Genomic DNA, 19,349 nt, shown 5'->3' on the forward strand with positions numbered 1-19,349 from the left:
GACAGCTTTCACCAAAATGTACATTATTTTCCATTTACAAGTTTCATATCATGCCTCACACAGCAAAAAACGAGAGACTAAAACAACTAAAGACCCAAAGTATTTCTCCCATGGCTTCTAGGATGTTGAATACCAAGAAGGAACAAAGACCACATATCTAATGGTTGCCTACCTCTGGGTGACTTTCACTTGATACAAGTTAACCTGGGTGGGAATTTTGAGAAATCATCTGGGATGTTGCATGCATTGAATTGTGGCACCAACAAACTTACTCGGTTTTAAATACAAACGTGATAGGGTTACAATACTTGGCTTACAATTCACAAAATCAAAAAGCATATACAAATAGAACCACGGGGTACTTTTAGTGGATTTGTTTTCTCAGGAGAAGCAATTAATTCTGTGTTAGCGATGTTGATAATCTCAACCCAGAACACCATAGTTTGTGTTGGACAATAAATAATAAAAAATAAAAATAAATTAGGTTTGCTAATGTAACTTAGCAAGTAACACACACATCAGGACACTATAATGGTAACATCTAAGGACACATGGGTGTTTCAGGCTTCAGTCAATCAACATTTACCTTGTGTTTTCACAGGATCTGAGATTTGGCTTGGATCACTAATCCCATACGCATTAGCTGCCCTCACCAGGAACAGGTAAATTGCGTTAGGTTTGAGACCCTTGATGGCAAATGTTTCTGTTTTCACATTTTCCGCCACAGTCTGCCAGCTGCTCCCAGACGCATGGCTAAGATACATAAGATAGATACATTCGTTAGAGTAAGAACACTGGATTGAAAAAGAAAAGCAAAAATAGATAAATAGAGAGGAGCTTGTAAGACCCCCCGCTCACCCTACCTGAAGGCTTCTATAATGTAAGATGTTGGGGTTGCTCCTGAGTTCAAGTTTGGCTGCCATGATAAAGTGGCTGTGTTTTTGCTGACATCTGTAACTTCAGGCTTTGAGGGGGCACTGGGGATTAAGTTGGGGTCGGTGGGTCTTGGCGGTTGAACTGGAACTCCAAATTCTAACAAGAGTGGAAGGAGAAAATCAATTTATACATACACAAATTGGCACATGAATGCAGGCAACGCATTAACTGGCCTTCCTGTGGACCAGGACATTGGCTTTGTCAAAAAACACTTTCAGATGAATGTATGAATTTACCCTGGACTTCGATGTAAGCACTCCACGTGGCCTCACCACTGGGGGTCGATGCAGTGCAGGTGTACCGTCCAGTGTCACCCAGCTGTGAAAGCACATGGAAGAGAAAAAAAAAAAAAACATGTGGAATCATCAAGACCTTCCTGGGCTGGAAAAACAATTACAGGTTTGTCTATAGCCCATGAATACAGATAACTACTTTAAAATCTAAGAAACAGAAATGTCCCTGTAATGAATTTTTTTTTCTCAAAACATTGTAGGAAGACAGAAATAAAGAGCCTTTATATGGTTATCCTAATTGTGATGTGATGTGTGTGTGTGTGTGTGTGTGTGTGTGTGTGTGTGTGTGTGTGAGTGTGATAGATAGATCTTTAACAGACTAGGTTTAGGATCAAAGATTAGGAAAAACCAAATCATATGGTATCTTAAATTGTTCGGTCTCAGGCATCAAACCAAAGCCCTTGCTGGAACAAGCATTCTCCCTTCTGAAAACTGAAGCCCAAAGTAAACTTTGGCTGAGCCTAAAACTGGGAACAGCATGCTAAAGCCATGCACTTCTGATTAATTTAACATCTCTTATCTTCAGATAACATTGTCATCTGGCTCGGGAGAGAGCAAGAACAATGTTACAACGGTTGCCATAAAGAGGTACAACACCGCAACTCTTGTGGCACACAAACCCAACTGTGACGCAGATTCAGAACTCCAAAGAAGCCACCCACGGTACTGATCAGGCGCTGGAAATGCCTGCTGACTGCAGCCCAGGACGTTTGTTTCCTATGCCTCAAAAGCTTGTCTGAACAAGACTACAGAAGAAAATCGAAATCAAAACAATGTAAGAGAGTCCTGAAGGGAGGAATACTGAGATGACCCGGGCTGGCAAATCCCTACATTCGTTTCCACCCATCTGTGGGCTTTTTATCACGTAGCATTCGCATTTGAAATGTGAACTGAGTTGGTGCGTGGCTTTATAAACATTATCCGTGTGTGATATTCTGGAATTGCAAAATGCTGGGCCAAATAGTTACAACAGTAAGACTCAAGTCCACTGCATAAAACAATACTAGAAAAATCACCTTGCTAGTTACTTATAAAATGCCTGCATATTCTCTCTCTCTCTCTCTCTCTCTCTCTCTCTCTCTCTCTCTCTCTCACACACACACACACACACACACACACACACACACAGGTGCACAGACACAGAGGACACAGACCCTCTCTCAAGTCCCCAACCACTTTCCTTAACCTGTCTTCCAAAGCATTTTTTTCCTATCTCTATAGGACTTTAAATTATTCACCATAAGGTAAGTTATGAGTCAAATCACCTCAAGCAGGCACCGTGACATGTCTGAACAAATGATGCCTCCCATTAAAATGTATCAGTATTTTGTTTAGGATTTCATCAAGGTGACAGCACTTCAATGCAAGCTGCTGCCTATAAAAAATAAAGTGGAACCGAGCAGGAAGTCCCTGATGTCTTGGTAAGTTACCTTAGCGTAGCGGATCTGCAGTACCCCACTCTCCAGCTGTTTGATCCGAGAATCTTGGGTTGAAACAAGGACTCCATCCTTCCTCCACAGAATTGTGGGCACTGGACTGCCTGTGGCCACACAGCTGAGGATTAAAGTACCATCCACTGCTACAGTCTGATTCACAGGACCTTGTCGGATGACTGGGGGTGGCCGGTCTGCAATCACTGCCAAAAGAAACAACAGGAAATGGATTTCTGCAACTGGAAGCAATTTTCTAATCATCTGAGCAACAGCCATTGCTGTAGGCTTTGAAAAAAAAAATAAAGATAATTAAACAAGTAATTAAAGTGGAGACATGCATTATTCAGAATGCATTTGCATGATGCACTGATTAGGAATATGAAAGTGAGATACAATGTACGCCTTTCAAATGACCAACGGGGTCTGCGCATGCTACATTATCTAGGGACTGATCTAAGTGTTCAGAAATTGAATAAGGGCAGTGGCTGGTGACGAAGGTTTTTAATGATGACAATAGAATACTGTAAGCATGAAGAAGCCAAAAACCCAGAACCGTTTAACACGTTTATCCCATAGAAATGAGACAGATTTTAATGAATGAACCAAGGTCAACTTGATTTCATAATTGTTTTATCTTTAGCAGTGATCCACGTCACCATAAAATGAAGCTGCCATGCAGAATGTTTGACAATTTTGGAGTTTAAAAGGTACACTGGGGGAGGGGGCAGGAGAGATGGCTCTTCCAGAGGTCCTGAGTTCAAATCCCAGTAACCACATGGTGGCTCACAACCATCTGTAAAGGGATCTGATGCCGTCTTCTGGTGTGTCTGATGACAGCTACTGTACACTCACATACATAAAATAAATAAATCTTTTTTAAAAAAGTGCATTGGACTTTTCTTTATAAACAAATAGAATTGAACTCTGTCTCTTTTACTTCAGAATGGTCTGCTGCCTGCTTGCCCCCCCACCCCCCGTTTCCTTCCTTCCTTCCTTCCTTCCTTCCTTCCTTCCTTCTTTGTTTCTCTTCTTCTTTTGCGTGTGTGTGTGTGTGTGTGTGTGTGTGTGTGTGTGTGTGAGAGAGAGAGAGAGAGAGAGAGAGAGAGATACAGAGAAAGAGAGAGACAGAGACAGAGACAGAGAGAGAGAGAGAGAGAGAGAGAGAGAGAGCGAGCGCAGGTGCACGTGGGTGGATATGCATGCATGTCTATGCATGTGAGTGCAGAATCCAGGGCCTGCTGTTGGGTGCCTTAATACTGCTCTCTGCTTTAGTTATGAAGCAGCTTCTTCCGGAAGCACAGTTTTTCGGTTTGGCCAGTCCAGACAGCCGGCTTTGCAGGAAATCCCCTCCGATCTCCTGAATGCTTGGATTACAGGCTCAACACCTCACCCTCTCAGCTTTAGCATTGACTGTATGCACACACGCTCCACTCTCCACACGTGTGAGGCAAGCCCTTTATCCACTGAGCAATGTCTAGGACGTTGGAATAATTTTTCGATTGAAATATATGCGCAGTTTAAAAAAATAGCACCCTCACAGTATAATGAATTCAGAGGCACTGGAAGTTACTCAGTGTCATATTGGTGGAAGGCTAGTGCAGATAGGTAAGTGAGGTTGGCATCCAAGCTTGGCACCCTGCACCCAGTATCAGACTAAACACACATGGTGAACCCATCCAGTCAACACTGTTTCCTTTTAGTTGAAAATATACTTTCCCCCTTACAATACATCTAGCTTACAATTTACCCTCCTTCTCCTCCTAGATCCACCCCATCTCTCCACCCATACAACCCCATGCCTTCTTTTCTTTTTTGATTTATAAAACAGGCAAATAAAAAGATAAGCCATCACAGAGCAAAACAAATGCTAGAGTGAAAGAAAAAAAAAAAAAGACACAAAAAGGCATATGCACGCACAAAGATATCTCACATAGAAAACCCTCACTATTTTTATTTTTAATTTTATCTATGCATCTATGTATCTATGTATGTATGTATGTACGAAACTGTCTGTCTGTCTGTCTATCTATCTATCTATCTATCTATCTATCTATCTATCTATCTATCTATCTATCTATCTATCTATCTATCTACCTATCTACCTATGGTTTCTCCATGTTGGCCTGGCTGTCTTGGCCCTCACTATGTTGACCAGGCTGGCCTCAAACCTGGAGATTCATCTGTCTTTGCCTCTCAAGTGTTGGGATTAGAGGCACCACCACACAGCAAGACTGTTTTCAGTACTAACCTAAACCTAGAAAAAGGACCAAAGAATTTTTTTTTTAATTTTACTTAAATAAAAATCATTGTGAAACGTAAAACACCTGAAAACAGTCATGTCTCGAAGTCACTTTCTTAGTGAGACTCTAATCCAAATGTGGAGGAAGCAGAACAAAATTAGGAAAGCCCTCCCATCTCCCAAGTCAGACGGCTTAGCATCCGCCACAGACTTCTTTAAGACGAATTCAAGTTGTTTGTTTAATTTCAGGAAATTGTTTTCAATTATTAAGCTCTAAAATTCTGGATCTCAGAGTTTGAAAAAGGAAGCGATGCAAATGTGGGCGAGAGAATTCTAACAAGTTGTCTGACTGAAGGGGCCCGGCTGCCAGAGGAACGGGACTTTGGATGCCTTCGTTTGCGAATCTGGAAGTGTCATGTTCAAAGTTTTATGCACCAAAGATTTCCACAAGCTGGAGTCACACTTCAATTTGTTCCTCGTTTATCATGCAATAATTATTAGTTTTATGCATTCCCATAAAAAAAACAGTGAGCTGGGCGGCTATGCGTCTGCACTGCCGGCCCCCACTTCGGTCCTTGCCATCTTTACTGGTGTGAAGTTTGCCAGTGCAACTAGGAAATTAGGAAGCTGAATCGTTAAGCTTGGCAGGAGTGTTTTAGCTACAACTCTGAAGGCAAAAGGAAGCCAACAATTCCTTTACCGGAGCCTTTAAACACCCTCTCCGTGCTATATCTGGAGGCTTGCTAAAATTGAATTGCACGTCCTTCCTGGTAAATCCGCTGGGCATTTAGAAGTGCCCCACTGATTATCAGAATGGATACACATAACCAGACGTTAACTGAATTAGTAACAGAGGGCTTCACTCCAGTTGATTATCAGTACGTCTCCTGCTAAGATGACTGGTATTTGGTAGTGTTGCTCTGTTTAAAAGCCATCACATGTGAGGGGTATATTATAACTTATATCTGATTGCCCAGAGCTGTTTTGTGAGGTATCAGGTGTACCTCCCCAATTCTATCCTGACCCAGTTTACTGTGGGTTCTCTTTCGGTCCGTTATTTCTGCACCATTCCTACTGGGTAGGTAACAAAAACAAAGCAACAAAAAGGCACGTCTGTCATCTGCCATGTGTCTTAAGGTTAGCTCACTGTATTCTTTAATCCACACTTTTTTGCGATTGCTTGTGTGCATGTGTGGTGTGTGTCCATGTCACCATGTATGAACATGCACATGTATGTAGAGACCAAAGGTTGAGCCTTGTGTCTTCCTTCATTGCTCCCCATTTTATTTATTGGGCCAAAGTGTTTTGTGAGGCAGGAGCATCACAATACAGGCTAGTCTAGGTATCCAACATCCCCCAGACGTCCTACGTAACTACCTCCTAAGTGCTGGGATTATGGGGCCTTTTACATGGCTTCTGAGGATCCAAACTCTCGTCCTCACATATTCAGGGTTGCTTTATCCACAGAGCCGTTCTCTATATGTCTCTACATTTTAAAATCAATAAAAAGAGGTCACTGATACTTGTTCAAACTGACTCAGGAGCGCTCAGTGGATTCGGGGACGAAAGAGAAGTCATGGGTGTGCTTAGGGAATTGCAAAAAGCCAGACACTCGCATGTACTGTACAAAAAGCTAGTTTGTAAGTCAGAGCTGACTTCAGAACACTGGACTTCATCAACACACGTTCACACTTCTAGGCACAGAAAACAAAATCACAGTGTTTTCATCAATGTCGTAATAAAATACTAATGAAGTGCCTCAGTTTGTATCAACAAATATGCTCCATTGATAGGTAAAACCTAAATGTACACATAGTAAGACAAACTTTAAATTAGTGTCAAATTCCTTACAGTGGAATTATGCAAAAGAAATATCAGACAATAGGACAGAGCGTGCAAGAACTGGAAGTGTGTAATGAAGCAAGTCAATATATGATTTTTCAGAGTGGTTCACGTGTGAAAATGGATATGTGTACATCAGCAAACATCAAAGTAAACATCTCGATTTTCATCCATTTTCCTGTGCTTTAAAAAGCTGTCTATGGAAAGCAGAAGATTTTTGGGTACAGAGCAATATAAACATTTTTGTGTGTCTTCGCCCCTGTTAGCAATCAGGGGCTGAAACTTTAGAGTCAAGCGACTTGTCTAAATAAAAAAGGAGCTGGAGAACAGCCTTGTTTTACTGAGTACCAGATTTATCAGAGACGAACACAGTGGCTTTAAATGCTGTTGTTGTTCGAGAATCTTCCTTTTTCTTGTAACCTAATAGTAAGCAGGTATCAATGTCCACAGGCCTTGGGCGGTGTCAGTGAGGCTGAACCTCACGTACAGGTATCCCAACACAGACGGCTGCTACTCCCCTCCTGCCTTATGCTTTGCTCTGCCTTTCCCTTCATTGTGCTCGCCAACAATACAGAAGGTCAAGAAGATAAACCAAATAATATGGAGAACATACTCCATTTACAAGCCAACAGGTCAAAAGATTTGATAGCATAAAAATATCGGTATTGCCAGGACTCACTATTATGATGACCATTAAGGACAAGACCTGTGTGTGTGTGTGTGTGTGTGTGTGTGTGTGTGTGTGCGTGTGTGTGTATGTTTGCACGGTGCAGACCAGAGCTTTTATCTGGGTATTATCCACTATTGCTCTTCACATTTTTTTTTTTTTTTTGAGGCAGAGTCTCTTGTAAGCCTAAATCTCACTTATTGGCCTGCCTAGTTCTGAGCTTGCAGACCTATGACCCTGATGGGCTTTTTATGGGGGTCTTGGGGACCCAAACTCAGACTCACAGCCTTATTGAGTGAGCCATGCCCTTGGCCTAGGAATCACAGCTTTTAATTCTGAGCGTAGAGGTATTTGGGAAAACTTCCACAGTTGTTTCTATCTTATAGCTAGCCATGTAAGTTGCAATTCTACGAGTCTGAGCAATGTTTTAAAACTCTGCTTTCTATCAGGAGGTCCTTAAAACTATGATCTAATGGCTACAAGGCACAGCGTGTGTCCCAAACACATTTCCAGTATTATGTATAGGATGCATCAAAGGCAAGAAATAAGATACTGAGGACTTCTGAGAGAAACAGTCCTGGTTTTGAATTCTCCCTAGAAGTTTCTTTTCTTTTCTTTTCTTTTCTTTTCTTTCTTTTTTTTTTTGCCCTGAAACTCAACAATATCTACTTAGCATCTATCACATCTATCCCATCTGTTGAACAGAGGAGAGACTATGCTTTATGCAGTTATCTATGCCCATTTGAATTTAAATCAAATGGCAGAGCAGTTAACCATGGAAAGCCTCCGCTCTTCTAGAGATAATGATGGAACAACTACTCTGTGTGCATTTTAATCCTAGGACTGGGGAGGCAGACACAATAGGATCTTGGGAGCTCCAGGGTCAGCCAGCCCAGCCTTCCTGACCAGTTTCTGGTCAGTGAGAGACTCCATCCCAATAACACGTGGAAGGCACCTGAAGTTTTCAGTATCACACACATCCACCCACAAGCACAAAAGACACACAAACAGCACAGTCAACTAGAAAGAAGTAAGCTGGCATTTCTGACTCTCTTCCTTTATTCTGGGATCATCTTTTTCCGTTAAAGACAATGACGTGCTTGCTTTTTAGGACCCTTAATCTGCTGCTTGGAATTGAAATTGTAAAAATAATTTTAAGTTTTCAAATAAATTCATTATTGAAAACAAAAAGCATGGCATTGTAATTTCAAAGACATTTATAGTAATGCTTTCTTGATTATACACACACATACTCACAAGCATACACAAATACACTGCAACAATAGGTATATTACAGACGTTATATACATGGAAATATATTTTATACATGTAAAACATTTATTTAATAGAGGTATAGGTATCTCAGCATGTATGATAAATAATGCACATATACCTATAAATCTTTCATATAGTTATAGACATTTTATTTAATGAAATAAATATATTTCATAAGCTAAAATATTATATCACAAATGTACAAATATACGTGCACATGTATAAATATATTTATAGGCAATTTATATTTTCTTCCATCTTTTTAAAAATCACTACTTATGATTTTTATCATAAGTAGGTTGGAATTTTTTCTCAATTACCATGTTTTTATAATATATTTGGCAATAGCTGATCATGTTTAGAAAATTAATAAACAGAATGAATCAAGACTATGAAGAAAACCGATCAATTTTTACTCATTTAGAGAAAATACTAGAAATGGTGGCTTACAGTGAGAGTCTACAGATTCTACAAGACTTTGACTTGTTGGGCATTTCTCTGAAACTTGAAAACTTTCCCATGTTCAGCTCTTCAGAATGCAATCACTCAAGGAGAGTCTCTGTGTTTTTAGGAATCTGATCAGTAATCAGAGTCTTATAGTATGTTTTAAAAGAAAACCAATAATAGAGTGGCTATTGTACCAACACCCTCTTTAGTTACACTAAAAGAATCGTAAGGAAGAATGTGAAACTTGACATGAAAATGACCACAAGGCTCTTTCAGACTCTAAAACAACTTGGATTATTTTGAAAGAAAATGTTTTACTTTACCATCGGTAACTTCCAAATATGCCTTTGTGATGATACTTCCAGCAACATTTAAAGTCTGACAGATGTAGTAACCGACATCGGACCTCTGGACATTGGTAATAGTGAGGTCCCCTGTCTGGGAGACCGAGAACCGGCTAGAGGACTGTGGAGGTTGGTAGGAGAAAAGCAGATTCTAAAACCAGAATTGGGGAGGAAAGAATAGAAACAGGTTAACTGCCAGGTCCGAACAGTGGGACAAAGGAATGCATACATTTGTAACTACATACATATATATGTATATATGCACACACACATATATACACTAAATATTCTTTCATCACAAACCATATATATTGAATGTGCACATGCATAAATACATATTATTAAACATAGTTTAATAATACAAAACTAAATGAAATTATATAAAAAAATGATAAAATTCTCAATACTCACTTGCATTTTTGTAACAATTAGTTTGAGAGTAATATTGAACTAAATTGTGATAAACTATATATATGATAATTACAACCAAAATCTCGCATTATATACTAATGGCTAATAGTATAAAATATAAACAAACTGAACATCTGAAATCATTCTGATAAACTATATGGAAAGATGTAATTTTAGCCTCATACTAAGCATTTCCTCCTGCTGTTGATTCCTAATGTTCTGGACCAATTATCTATCACTTAGCACTGGTATATCTCGTTCTCCTGTTAGGAGATAAAACTGCATATTATGGAGGTTTTAGAGTCCATGTAGAATTGAACAAAAATACACAATTCCTTAGAAGATGGCACTTCACCTGTTGTTTTTCAGGGGACCTATATTGACTTTTTCCTAACTGAGGATATTGCTTTATTTTTAAAGTTTTGGTGCTATTTAGCAAGAATTGTTTTGTAAAGGGTTAGGTAATACTCGGTGGAGCAAGTTTTAATGAGTCTTTTCATGCAAAATGATTTGCACTGTTGAACCAACCTAATTAAAAAATTTGGAAATGAATTCAGTTGAAGTGTCCTAACTAGTAAAACAGAAACATCTTGTGGATTACAATTTTTGCTCTAAGATATTCTTGCATAATCCAATTTCATTTCTTGCTCTATGAATTCTTGCCTTTAGCTTGTTCTCAGCACACTTAATTTTGTGCAACCAAATGGAGTATCTTAGAACCCATCAAGATATTAGAATTCAAATATGCTATGATCAAACCATGATGTCTGTCAACCAGAGTAAAAATTTAAAATAGCTGAAGTTGGTAGGTACTGCTCTCGAAAGATCACGGAGTTCAGTACAATGAGCAATGTACCTGCTCTTTAGAAAAACCTTCAGCAGCAGGACAGTGGAATCCCAAACACTGGTCAAGCATCAGTAAAACAGATGCTTGTTTTACTGGAATGACCGTACTGAAAATGAATGAAATTAGCTTTTCTAGGAAAGTATTTCACCTTATTTAAGAAGGAAAAAACAATCACAGAGATGGGAGAAGAGGTGTTAAACTCGACAGTTGCTGTACGGATTGCACTGAAACCTGCTAATAGTCTAGATTATAGAACACTTAGGAAATACAGTCTACCTGTAGGGGGAAGCACAGGTGACAAGCTTTAGAGACTAGGAAGTACTGAACTCTAGGGGACACGGTATTGGTGCTCAAGGAAATTTCACATTGTTTGGAGCTTCGGGAGATATATACGTCTCTGAGATTCTGGAGAACTCCCAGATCATCGTCTCTGTTTCATCCCAAATATAATTAATTTATTGTTAATTACTAACCCGGTGTGATTCTACAGAGCTACAGAGTAGGAATGGGAATTGAATTCTATAGACAGAATAGTATTCTGTATGGACAGTTCCAAAATAAAAGGAACATTTACCTGGCAGAACAGTGGCACACCACTGTGAGTATTAAAATAAGATGTGGGAAATGGCTCTGAGAGTTCAAATGCAGGCCCCTTTCTCTTTTCTCTTAATTCTAAACATTGGACTAATTCATTTCTTACTAACATGATTGATCTGTAATTTTATGATGCTTGAACTTTTTTTTTTGTTGCAGATAACAAGTACCCATATTAAAAAAAAAAATCAGAAAATAGTTATACCTGACTCCCCTCTCTCCTCCAAAAGATAGCAGGTTGAGGATTTCCAGTTGCTTCACACTGAAAAGTCACAGTTCGTCCCAAGGCAACCACCTGGTCACGAGGCTTTACAACAAAATGTGGTGGCTCTAAAGGAACAAGACATACTAAATCAGATCATGGCACCACAGACCCTCCACAGTCCTGCCTTCATTTTCTACAACTCACTACAATAACGGACCACCTCCCACACTTCATTTAAAGTAAAATTGCTAAGTGCATATTTATAGAATGAAATAGAGTTGTATTGTGAAGAGATTCATTACTTAACCTAGACCTGGAATTAATCCTCATATTTAAGAGAATTCTTCAGCTACAAACTGACCCTTTCCATTCAAATCATACCCGGAATTTATTGTATGAATAAATATTATCTTCCCTCACTGAGAGTTGCTTCAAGGTGAATGATGTCTAATCACGCACATGCAAGATCTCTTGATACAGGCAGGGGTTGAAATTACTTTAATTTACCTCAAAAGCTCCTGAAATGCTACCATGCAAATTAGAGCCATTTAAAATCTTCAGCCCAATTATTTGAATAGAAATGGATTTAAAGCAACAGTGGAGTCGCCTGCCCCCTTCATTTACATGGGCAAGGGCATGTTCAAACAGAATCTATATGGAAATGAGGGCAAATTCAGAACATCTGCTCATCCTGACATTATAAATACCGCCAGCGTCGTCCTAACTGTTTGATTTAGACAGACTTGAATGGCCACTTCATCCACCAGTCAATAGTGTGTCAGAAAATCGCATCAGTTACGTTGAGGGCAAATGCAGCTGAAAGATATGCCTGTTGACAGAGCAGGCCTGGGTGGGGAGTTGGAGCCCGAGTTAAGGCTAGGCATTGCACGGGAAAAGAAAAAAAACTCAAACACTATGTACTGAGTGTGTCCTTTTACTTAATGTGTAGGCTTTTCCAATCCATTTCTTATCAGCTGTCTGAAAAAGCTAATCACACCCTGTTGTCTCAGTGCAAGCCAGACCTCCAACAGCTTACACAGGGTTGGGAGCCTCTAACACATTTCTCATGGCCTGTCCCCTCATGGCCTTTGTTCCTTTAAAAGTATTTTCAGTTGCTTACTGAAATCAGTCGCTTAAGGTCACTCCCTAAAACAAACCTGAGTTAAAAGTCCCATTCAGATTATACCCAAGAATGTGGCTGCCACACTGCTTACAAGAGTGAGGTGCTTTTCTTTTGCAAAGCTTTCTTATTAGCATATTTGAATTAGACATAATAATGGGGTTTACTCTGGCACTTTTATACATGTGTGTGACATGTTTGATTATGTGTGACTCCATTACTCACTTCTCTCTCGGATTCCCTTTCCATCCTTGGTGTCCTCCCAGATCCTACATTTATAACTTTGTTGACATATTTGTTTCTTTGTTTACTTATTTGGGAACCAAGGAGAACAGCTCTTTTTCCCCCCAAAAAATATATTTAGAAAGACAATTTTCTTTTTAGTTATATTTTTAGGCCAATTGTATCTGGTATATCTATTTATATATAAAGAATATTATATATGTGATAATTGCAATCATAAAGCATATTAAAACCTATTCAATAGATGCATACTTTACATATATAATCATAAATGTCAATATAAGCATTCTTTAAAAAGATAATATAATGTCATTTGTTTATGGTTAATATTGTAATAAAAACCGAAGAAAGTAATTAAATCTTAACTTCTAGATAAATGTACTTTCTTTTATGCTTTTCTTTCTTTCTTTTTTTTTTTTTTAAATTGAAGGTTAGTAGAGAATCTAACAGTTGTTTAGAAAATTATAGGACACTTGCAAAATAAGGTCAAATGTTTTCAAATGTTCTCTGACTTACAGAAGATAAAATACAAGGCCGGGAGACAGAGTTGGAGGTCAATTTGGTCAAACTGAAGTTCTAGCTTATATATATATTGGTAGAAAACCTGTGATTGTAATTGGGTGGTTTACTCGTGAGTGTAGCTCTCACTGTCATCACACAGGTATAATAAAAGACATGCTCCTGGTTGCCTGGGGATGTTCCCTCCAGTACCAAGTCCAAGAGGAGCGTTTCCCTCTTTAGGTAAGGGTTAGAATAAGTGACTTGGGGGCTCAGGCTTAGGAACTTAGAGCTGACTGGGTAATAACCGAAAGCTAGGCGAGAGTTTGGTTTCTTTCAATGAAGGAAAACCAAGTGATTAATTAGATGTGTGGGAGAGATGACTTTCCAATACGAAGGGAACCCAAGTAGAAAAATATAAATGTTCAAACCACTCAGTCAAGCGAAGCCTTGGGGTGGTCTCCATCCCAAATCTCAGGAGCTCGACTAGGAATCTTTGCCAGAAACTGTTTCTTTTATAAAATGCCAGCTCTTCTCAAACCTCAAAGGCTTATTTGGGAAAAAGGAATACAAACCCTTATGCTAACTACATTTATCCTGAAGCAATCCTTCCACACAGGATATTTCCTTGGAAATGATTTAGTATATTCTGTAGGCACAGTCTCTAGCCAATATCAACAGTGATGTCAGCCACAAGAGACTTCTTAGAAACACAATTTAAAAGTCGTCCTCAGACTAGTGTGGTGGCATCAGCTATAGGACCAGCTATAGGACCAGCTACCCAGAAGGCCTACAACCAGAATTGCTTCTATCTAGGAGTTTGAAGGCAGTAACATCATGCTTTATAAAATAAACACAGGGAAAAAAATCCTTTCTCTATGCATGTCAGATATCAGGTACAGTTTTTAAGAAAAAAAGGATCAAATAAATTTTTATTAGTATGTATTTATTTAGACTGAAGAGATTCACCACATACACAGATTTGATGTTTTATCACTATATATTGTAATGGCTTTGAATTCTAAAATAGTTAAGTTAGCTCTGTTCAAAGGACATAATGAGGTAACCAATATAGTAATGCAGTGGGTACTGTAAATGGAAAAATTGGTCAAAGAAGAAAAAGGAGAACTTCCAATAACTCGACCGTGGAAACTAATATTCTTTAACAAGATCCTACTAAAACACCATTTTGATAATTGTTGAATACCTGATGTACTATCATAAATAATGTAATCAATCAATCTCTACTGTTTTACATTTTGAGCTTTCTTTCTTCTCAATAATAGCTCAGTGGAATCAGTGCCTAACATACTCCGTTATTGAAAAGCCCATCCTACATGTGTGCATATGAAATAATAATAACCATGTATCCTAAAACAGCAGTGAGAGAGAACTGAGGTGAAAACGATGCTCTGGTCTGCCCTTCAGCATCACAATTTCTCTCAACGTGGCATTCTGTCCACACTACTGAATGATGGATCTTATAAGTGCAAAGGACCCTGATGTTTCTTCATTAAAAAAAAAAGCAAATTATATATATTTCACTTGGTTAATCCACATATGAAATAAAATTAATCTCATACAAAAAACAATGGAAAGGAGCAGTAAGAAGCTTCAAGCACAAGGTCAGCCAGGAATTGAACTATAGAGGCAGTCAATGAAACTGTCCTCCACTGACTAAGATACAATCCTCTGACTTATCCCTTATTTCAGCAAGAAGATAACTAAAGGGCTCAGATCACACATGACTTAGTAAGACAGAAAGTTAGCAAACCCATTACCTTTACTCTTTGTCACAGTTACCCATACTTCCTGCAGATTTATTCTGTGCAGTCTGTCTTTGTGGCCAAGGACAAGTGAGACATGGAGGCTGATTGGTTGAAGGACATGGAAGGGTATGGATGGGAAGGGGAAGAGAAGTTCCAGTCACAGTGACACGGTGATTAGGAGATGGCCAAGAAAATGTCAACTTACCAGACCCAACTAAAACAAAACAAAAAAAAAGAAAACATGGAATAAATAAAAATAAAGAAATGAACATGAAACAGACAAAGTAGTAAGATTTGACTTAACTGTGGTTCTGCTTTCACACCCACCAAAGAACATATTCACACTTAGGTACACTGGTCACGCTATCCATGAATGAATATTTGTTAGCACTTCGAGCACAGTCATGATAACTTAGGAAAATAGGAATGAGTCTTGAAATCGATACTATGAAAAATGGTCCAGTTAAAATGGGATGACGGTAATAATATTGCAAACTATCTTTCAGGAATCTTCTGCTTTGCCATCACGTTTCACACTCACAATGGTATTCCACTCAACTCACACTAGTTATACTTTACTATATGGACAGATGAACCCCATACAATTGGATAATGACTCTAAAGATCAGGGTGGGTGGGTCTGAGAATCTGCCTTTCTGATGAGGACCATACCAGTCCATGACCGTGAGTTTAGATGGAAGACTTTAATACTTAGCTCATACGTGTGCATATTTTTACTAGGGAGAAATGATTAGAACAGGAAAATACACAAAGTATTTAAAAGTCACTGTCACATTCATTTTCATGTTGAAACATAACATATATCAATGAGGTAATGCACATTCAAAATTATAGAAATCAATCCCCCTGTTTCTTTATTTCAGAAGCAAAGACCACTGTTATCAAATGCAGAAGACCTTCATGTATCACAGTAGAAACCAACAAACCATTTCATTCAAATAAAAAGTTCCCAACCCAAAACATGACATTCGTTCCCGTAGTTTACATTCAGGTCAAGGACAGCAGCATTGAGATAGTTCTGTCACAAGATAGAAAAGAGTTCCCATGTACAATGCAATATTTTGAAGGGTGTCAAATATTTAACATGTGTGCAATTTCATTTTTGATTTTGGTGAGAAAATAGGCATTATTTAGAAGAGTTTAAAAATTGTAGAATCAAAGCAGGCAGAGAGGTCATTTTTATATTTCTTAATATCTTAGCAATTGACTTCAATGGCAGGAGGATACTCGGGAGCTATGAGAGAGGGGATCTGAGAAAACGCTCATCAAATTTTCTTTGTAACAACAAAAGTAGTGCTGTCTCACAGATTAACCTTTGAAAACAAACTTGATCTCACCAGACAAATAAAGTTAAGTTAGGAGGCTTGACAAAATTATTCCTATATGCCCTTAAATATTTCACGTATTTTTAAATTCTTTATATTAAAAAAAATAGAATAAAGGCAACACAGTTACTGGAAGCTGTTCCTTTAAGTTTTAAAGTGCCCTTTCTTCCTTACAGTTTTATTGGGACCAGAATGAATCACATGCCAGAACTTCAGGCTAAAAGTTTTGCATATTGTACCAATGACAAATGATAATTCTTATAGCCTATTAAAGACCAGAAATGTTATCTAAGAACATCTACCATCATAAAAACTAAAAGCATCAGAAATCCTTGAGAAAACTCTGTGTGAACAATGGAACACTTAAGCTTTTAACAACTATGAGCATCAGGAAATGATTCCAAATACCTTAATGAAAACCCATCCACAGTTCACAGCACCTTGTATTTGTTCCCATGTCAACCAGTAAGTCAGTAAACAGACACACGTGGCACACGCTACACATTCTTCTACCAATGTTTTCAAAGAAAGCCATCATTCTTTCTTTTCTCTTCTTAAAATATTAGTTATCCAACTTGCTTCAAAATCTTTATACATTTCTTCTTCCTCTACTTTTCCTTTGGGAATCAAGTCAAACATTTCCCCCTCCCCCCCCCCCCCCCACAGAGCAGAGATTGGTCCATAAAATGAGCATTGGTTCCATTTTTTATGTAGTATGTCAAAAGAAGTCTCCAGACAGCAGAGTGACTTGGAATCTGTCATTCATCATCCAATGAAGTTGGATCATCCACACGTAGGAGGTTTCACTCTCACCTTCTAACTCTTCCTAGTGCCTCCTAATCTCTCTATCTCTGCTTCCTACCTCATAGCGACAGCATTTTAATGGCACAAAAGCAAAATCATTGATCAAATTGAAGACCATACAGACCAAATACCTATAGACACCTTATTTTCAATAAGGAAGCTAGTATTACCTTAAAAAAAAAGATATCTTCAATAAATTGTGATGGTCAAACTGGGTGTTTGCATGCAGAAGAATACAAAGAGATCCACACTTAGCACTCTGTATTAAAAAAAACAACCAGACCTCCAAGAGCTCCCAGGGACTAAACCACTAATTAAAGAGTACACATGGAGAGACCCATGGCTCTAGCTGCCTATGTAGCAGAGGATGGCCTTTTTGGACATCAGTGTGAGGAGAGGTCCTTGGTCCTGTGAAGGCTTGATGACCAAGAGTAGAGGAATGCCAGGGTGGGGAGGGAGGTGGGAGTGAGTAGGTGGATGGGGGATCATCCTCACAGAAGCAGGGGTAGGAGGATGGGATATGGAGTTTCCGGAGGGGAAACTGGGAAAGCAGATAACATTTGAAATACAAATAAAGAAAATATCCAATAAAAGAAAAGAAAAAACAAACAAACAAACCAAACCAAAACTCAAATCAAAAGGGATTGGTCTTGAACATAAAACTAGATACACTGAGCTGACAGACAAGAAAGTTGACAACACACGCTTGAACTCATTGGCCCAGGAAAAGGCTTTCAGAAGAGAACACTGTTTGCACAGGCACTAAGATAAACAATTAGTTAAGAGGACACTATAAAACTTAGAAGCTTCTGCCTGGCAAAGGACACCAACATTTGGACCATAGCAAGAAAGCAGCAATTAGCAGTAAGGGCCAGCGAACTATATACTGGTTGCGGACTTTGATGTCCTTAAGGGTCTTAACAAGTACTTTGTTTCTACTTGCTCATAGCAGTGTCAACTTAACACTGTAGACAGCAAAGCAACAGAAACTTAGAATCTTACAGCATTTGCTATGCTGTGATTTCTAAGTGGCTATTCTGAGGCACAAAGTTGAATAGATGGATAGACCACGCTGCCCAGAAGTTTCTCCATAGATTATATCTACACATTAGTAAAGTCTGCTTTGAAAGGACTTCAAAAATATTCTTTACGGTGTCTAAAGATGTGGCTCAGTGGCAACCTGTGTGAATAACTGCATGAGGTTCTGGATTCAAGCAGCAATTGGAAAATATAAATATTCTGTTCTAGTAATACCATTTTCAATTGATGAAGAACTTTACATAAATCATTCTTAGTGTTAAATTTAAGATATACCAGAAACATTAAAAAAAGGTAAAATATTTATGAACTACACTATGATTAGATTTTGTGTTTTACATTAATATGCCATTACTTGATGTCTAATGAAAAATATATATTAAGTGTGTAATTGTTATGCCGATGAGGACAGGCACAAGGTAAGGCAAGGCCTGTGATTGGGCGGTGAAAAAGATTTCAGGGGACCCATCACTGGGTGAGGAGTAGGCGGGAATTCCGGGTCAGAGAAAAGAGAGAGGAGAAGAAGCCAAGATGAAGGAGGATGAACCATTCATGTGTGGCTTTAAATAGCCACAGGTAGCCATGAATATTTTATACAGGATGAATTATTACAGGACAGCTTGTCTCATCTAGGTGGGCAGTTTATACTAATATCAATTGGCTCTAAGTTTATTTTGTGGATGTTTTGTGGAATGGAAATTTATTGATATAAATCTGACTGATGAATTACAAGCCTCTAGAGTTGTGATTTTGTTGGGATATCACCACAGGGAACAGTTGAAGGGAATCTGAGCAGAGTTCAAGGCAGAGAGTCACAGGAGGGCGGCCACTGCTGGGACCTGAGAGTAGCCACCTGGGATGAAAACTAGGAACTTGGTGAGTCAGATGGAGACATTTTAAGAGCTCTGGACCAGAGAGTCTGCAGACCCGGCAAATGCCATGTGGCTCTATGATTCCGGTGACAGCGAAGATTGGTGGATCTTCTTTAATACTTACCA

The 19,349-nt window shown here is 38.8% G+C and overlaps 1 protein-coding gene across 1 annotated transcript in view; it reads right to left on the minus strand.

The window, feature by feature from the left end:
• The window catches only part of ROBO1 (roundabout guidance receptor 1), a gene marked incomplete at both ends in the record, with an annotated part of 702,311 nt that overhangs the window by 77,220 nt on the left and 605,742 nt on the right, over positions 1-19,349 (minus strand). The window contains 6 exons of the mRNA XM_080919233.1: positions 587-753; positions 864-1,032; positions 1,173-1,254; positions 2,660-2,865; positions 9,456-9,627; positions 11,534-11,658. Coding sequence (XP_080775359.1) covers positions 587-753; positions 864-1,032; positions 1,173-1,254; positions 2,660-2,865; positions 9,456-9,627; positions 11,534-11,658 — 921 coding nt within the window. The remainder of the gene's footprint in view (positions 1-586; positions 754-863; positions 1,033-1,172; positions 1,255-2,659; positions 2,866-9,455; positions 9,628-11,533; positions 11,659-19,349) is intronic.

This window comes from Micromys minutus (assembly GCF_963924665.1).
Source record: "Micromys minutus genome assembly, chromosome: 7".
Taxonomy (NCBI): Eukaryota; Metazoa; Chordata; class Mammalia; order Rodentia; family Muridae; genus Micromys; species Micromys minutus.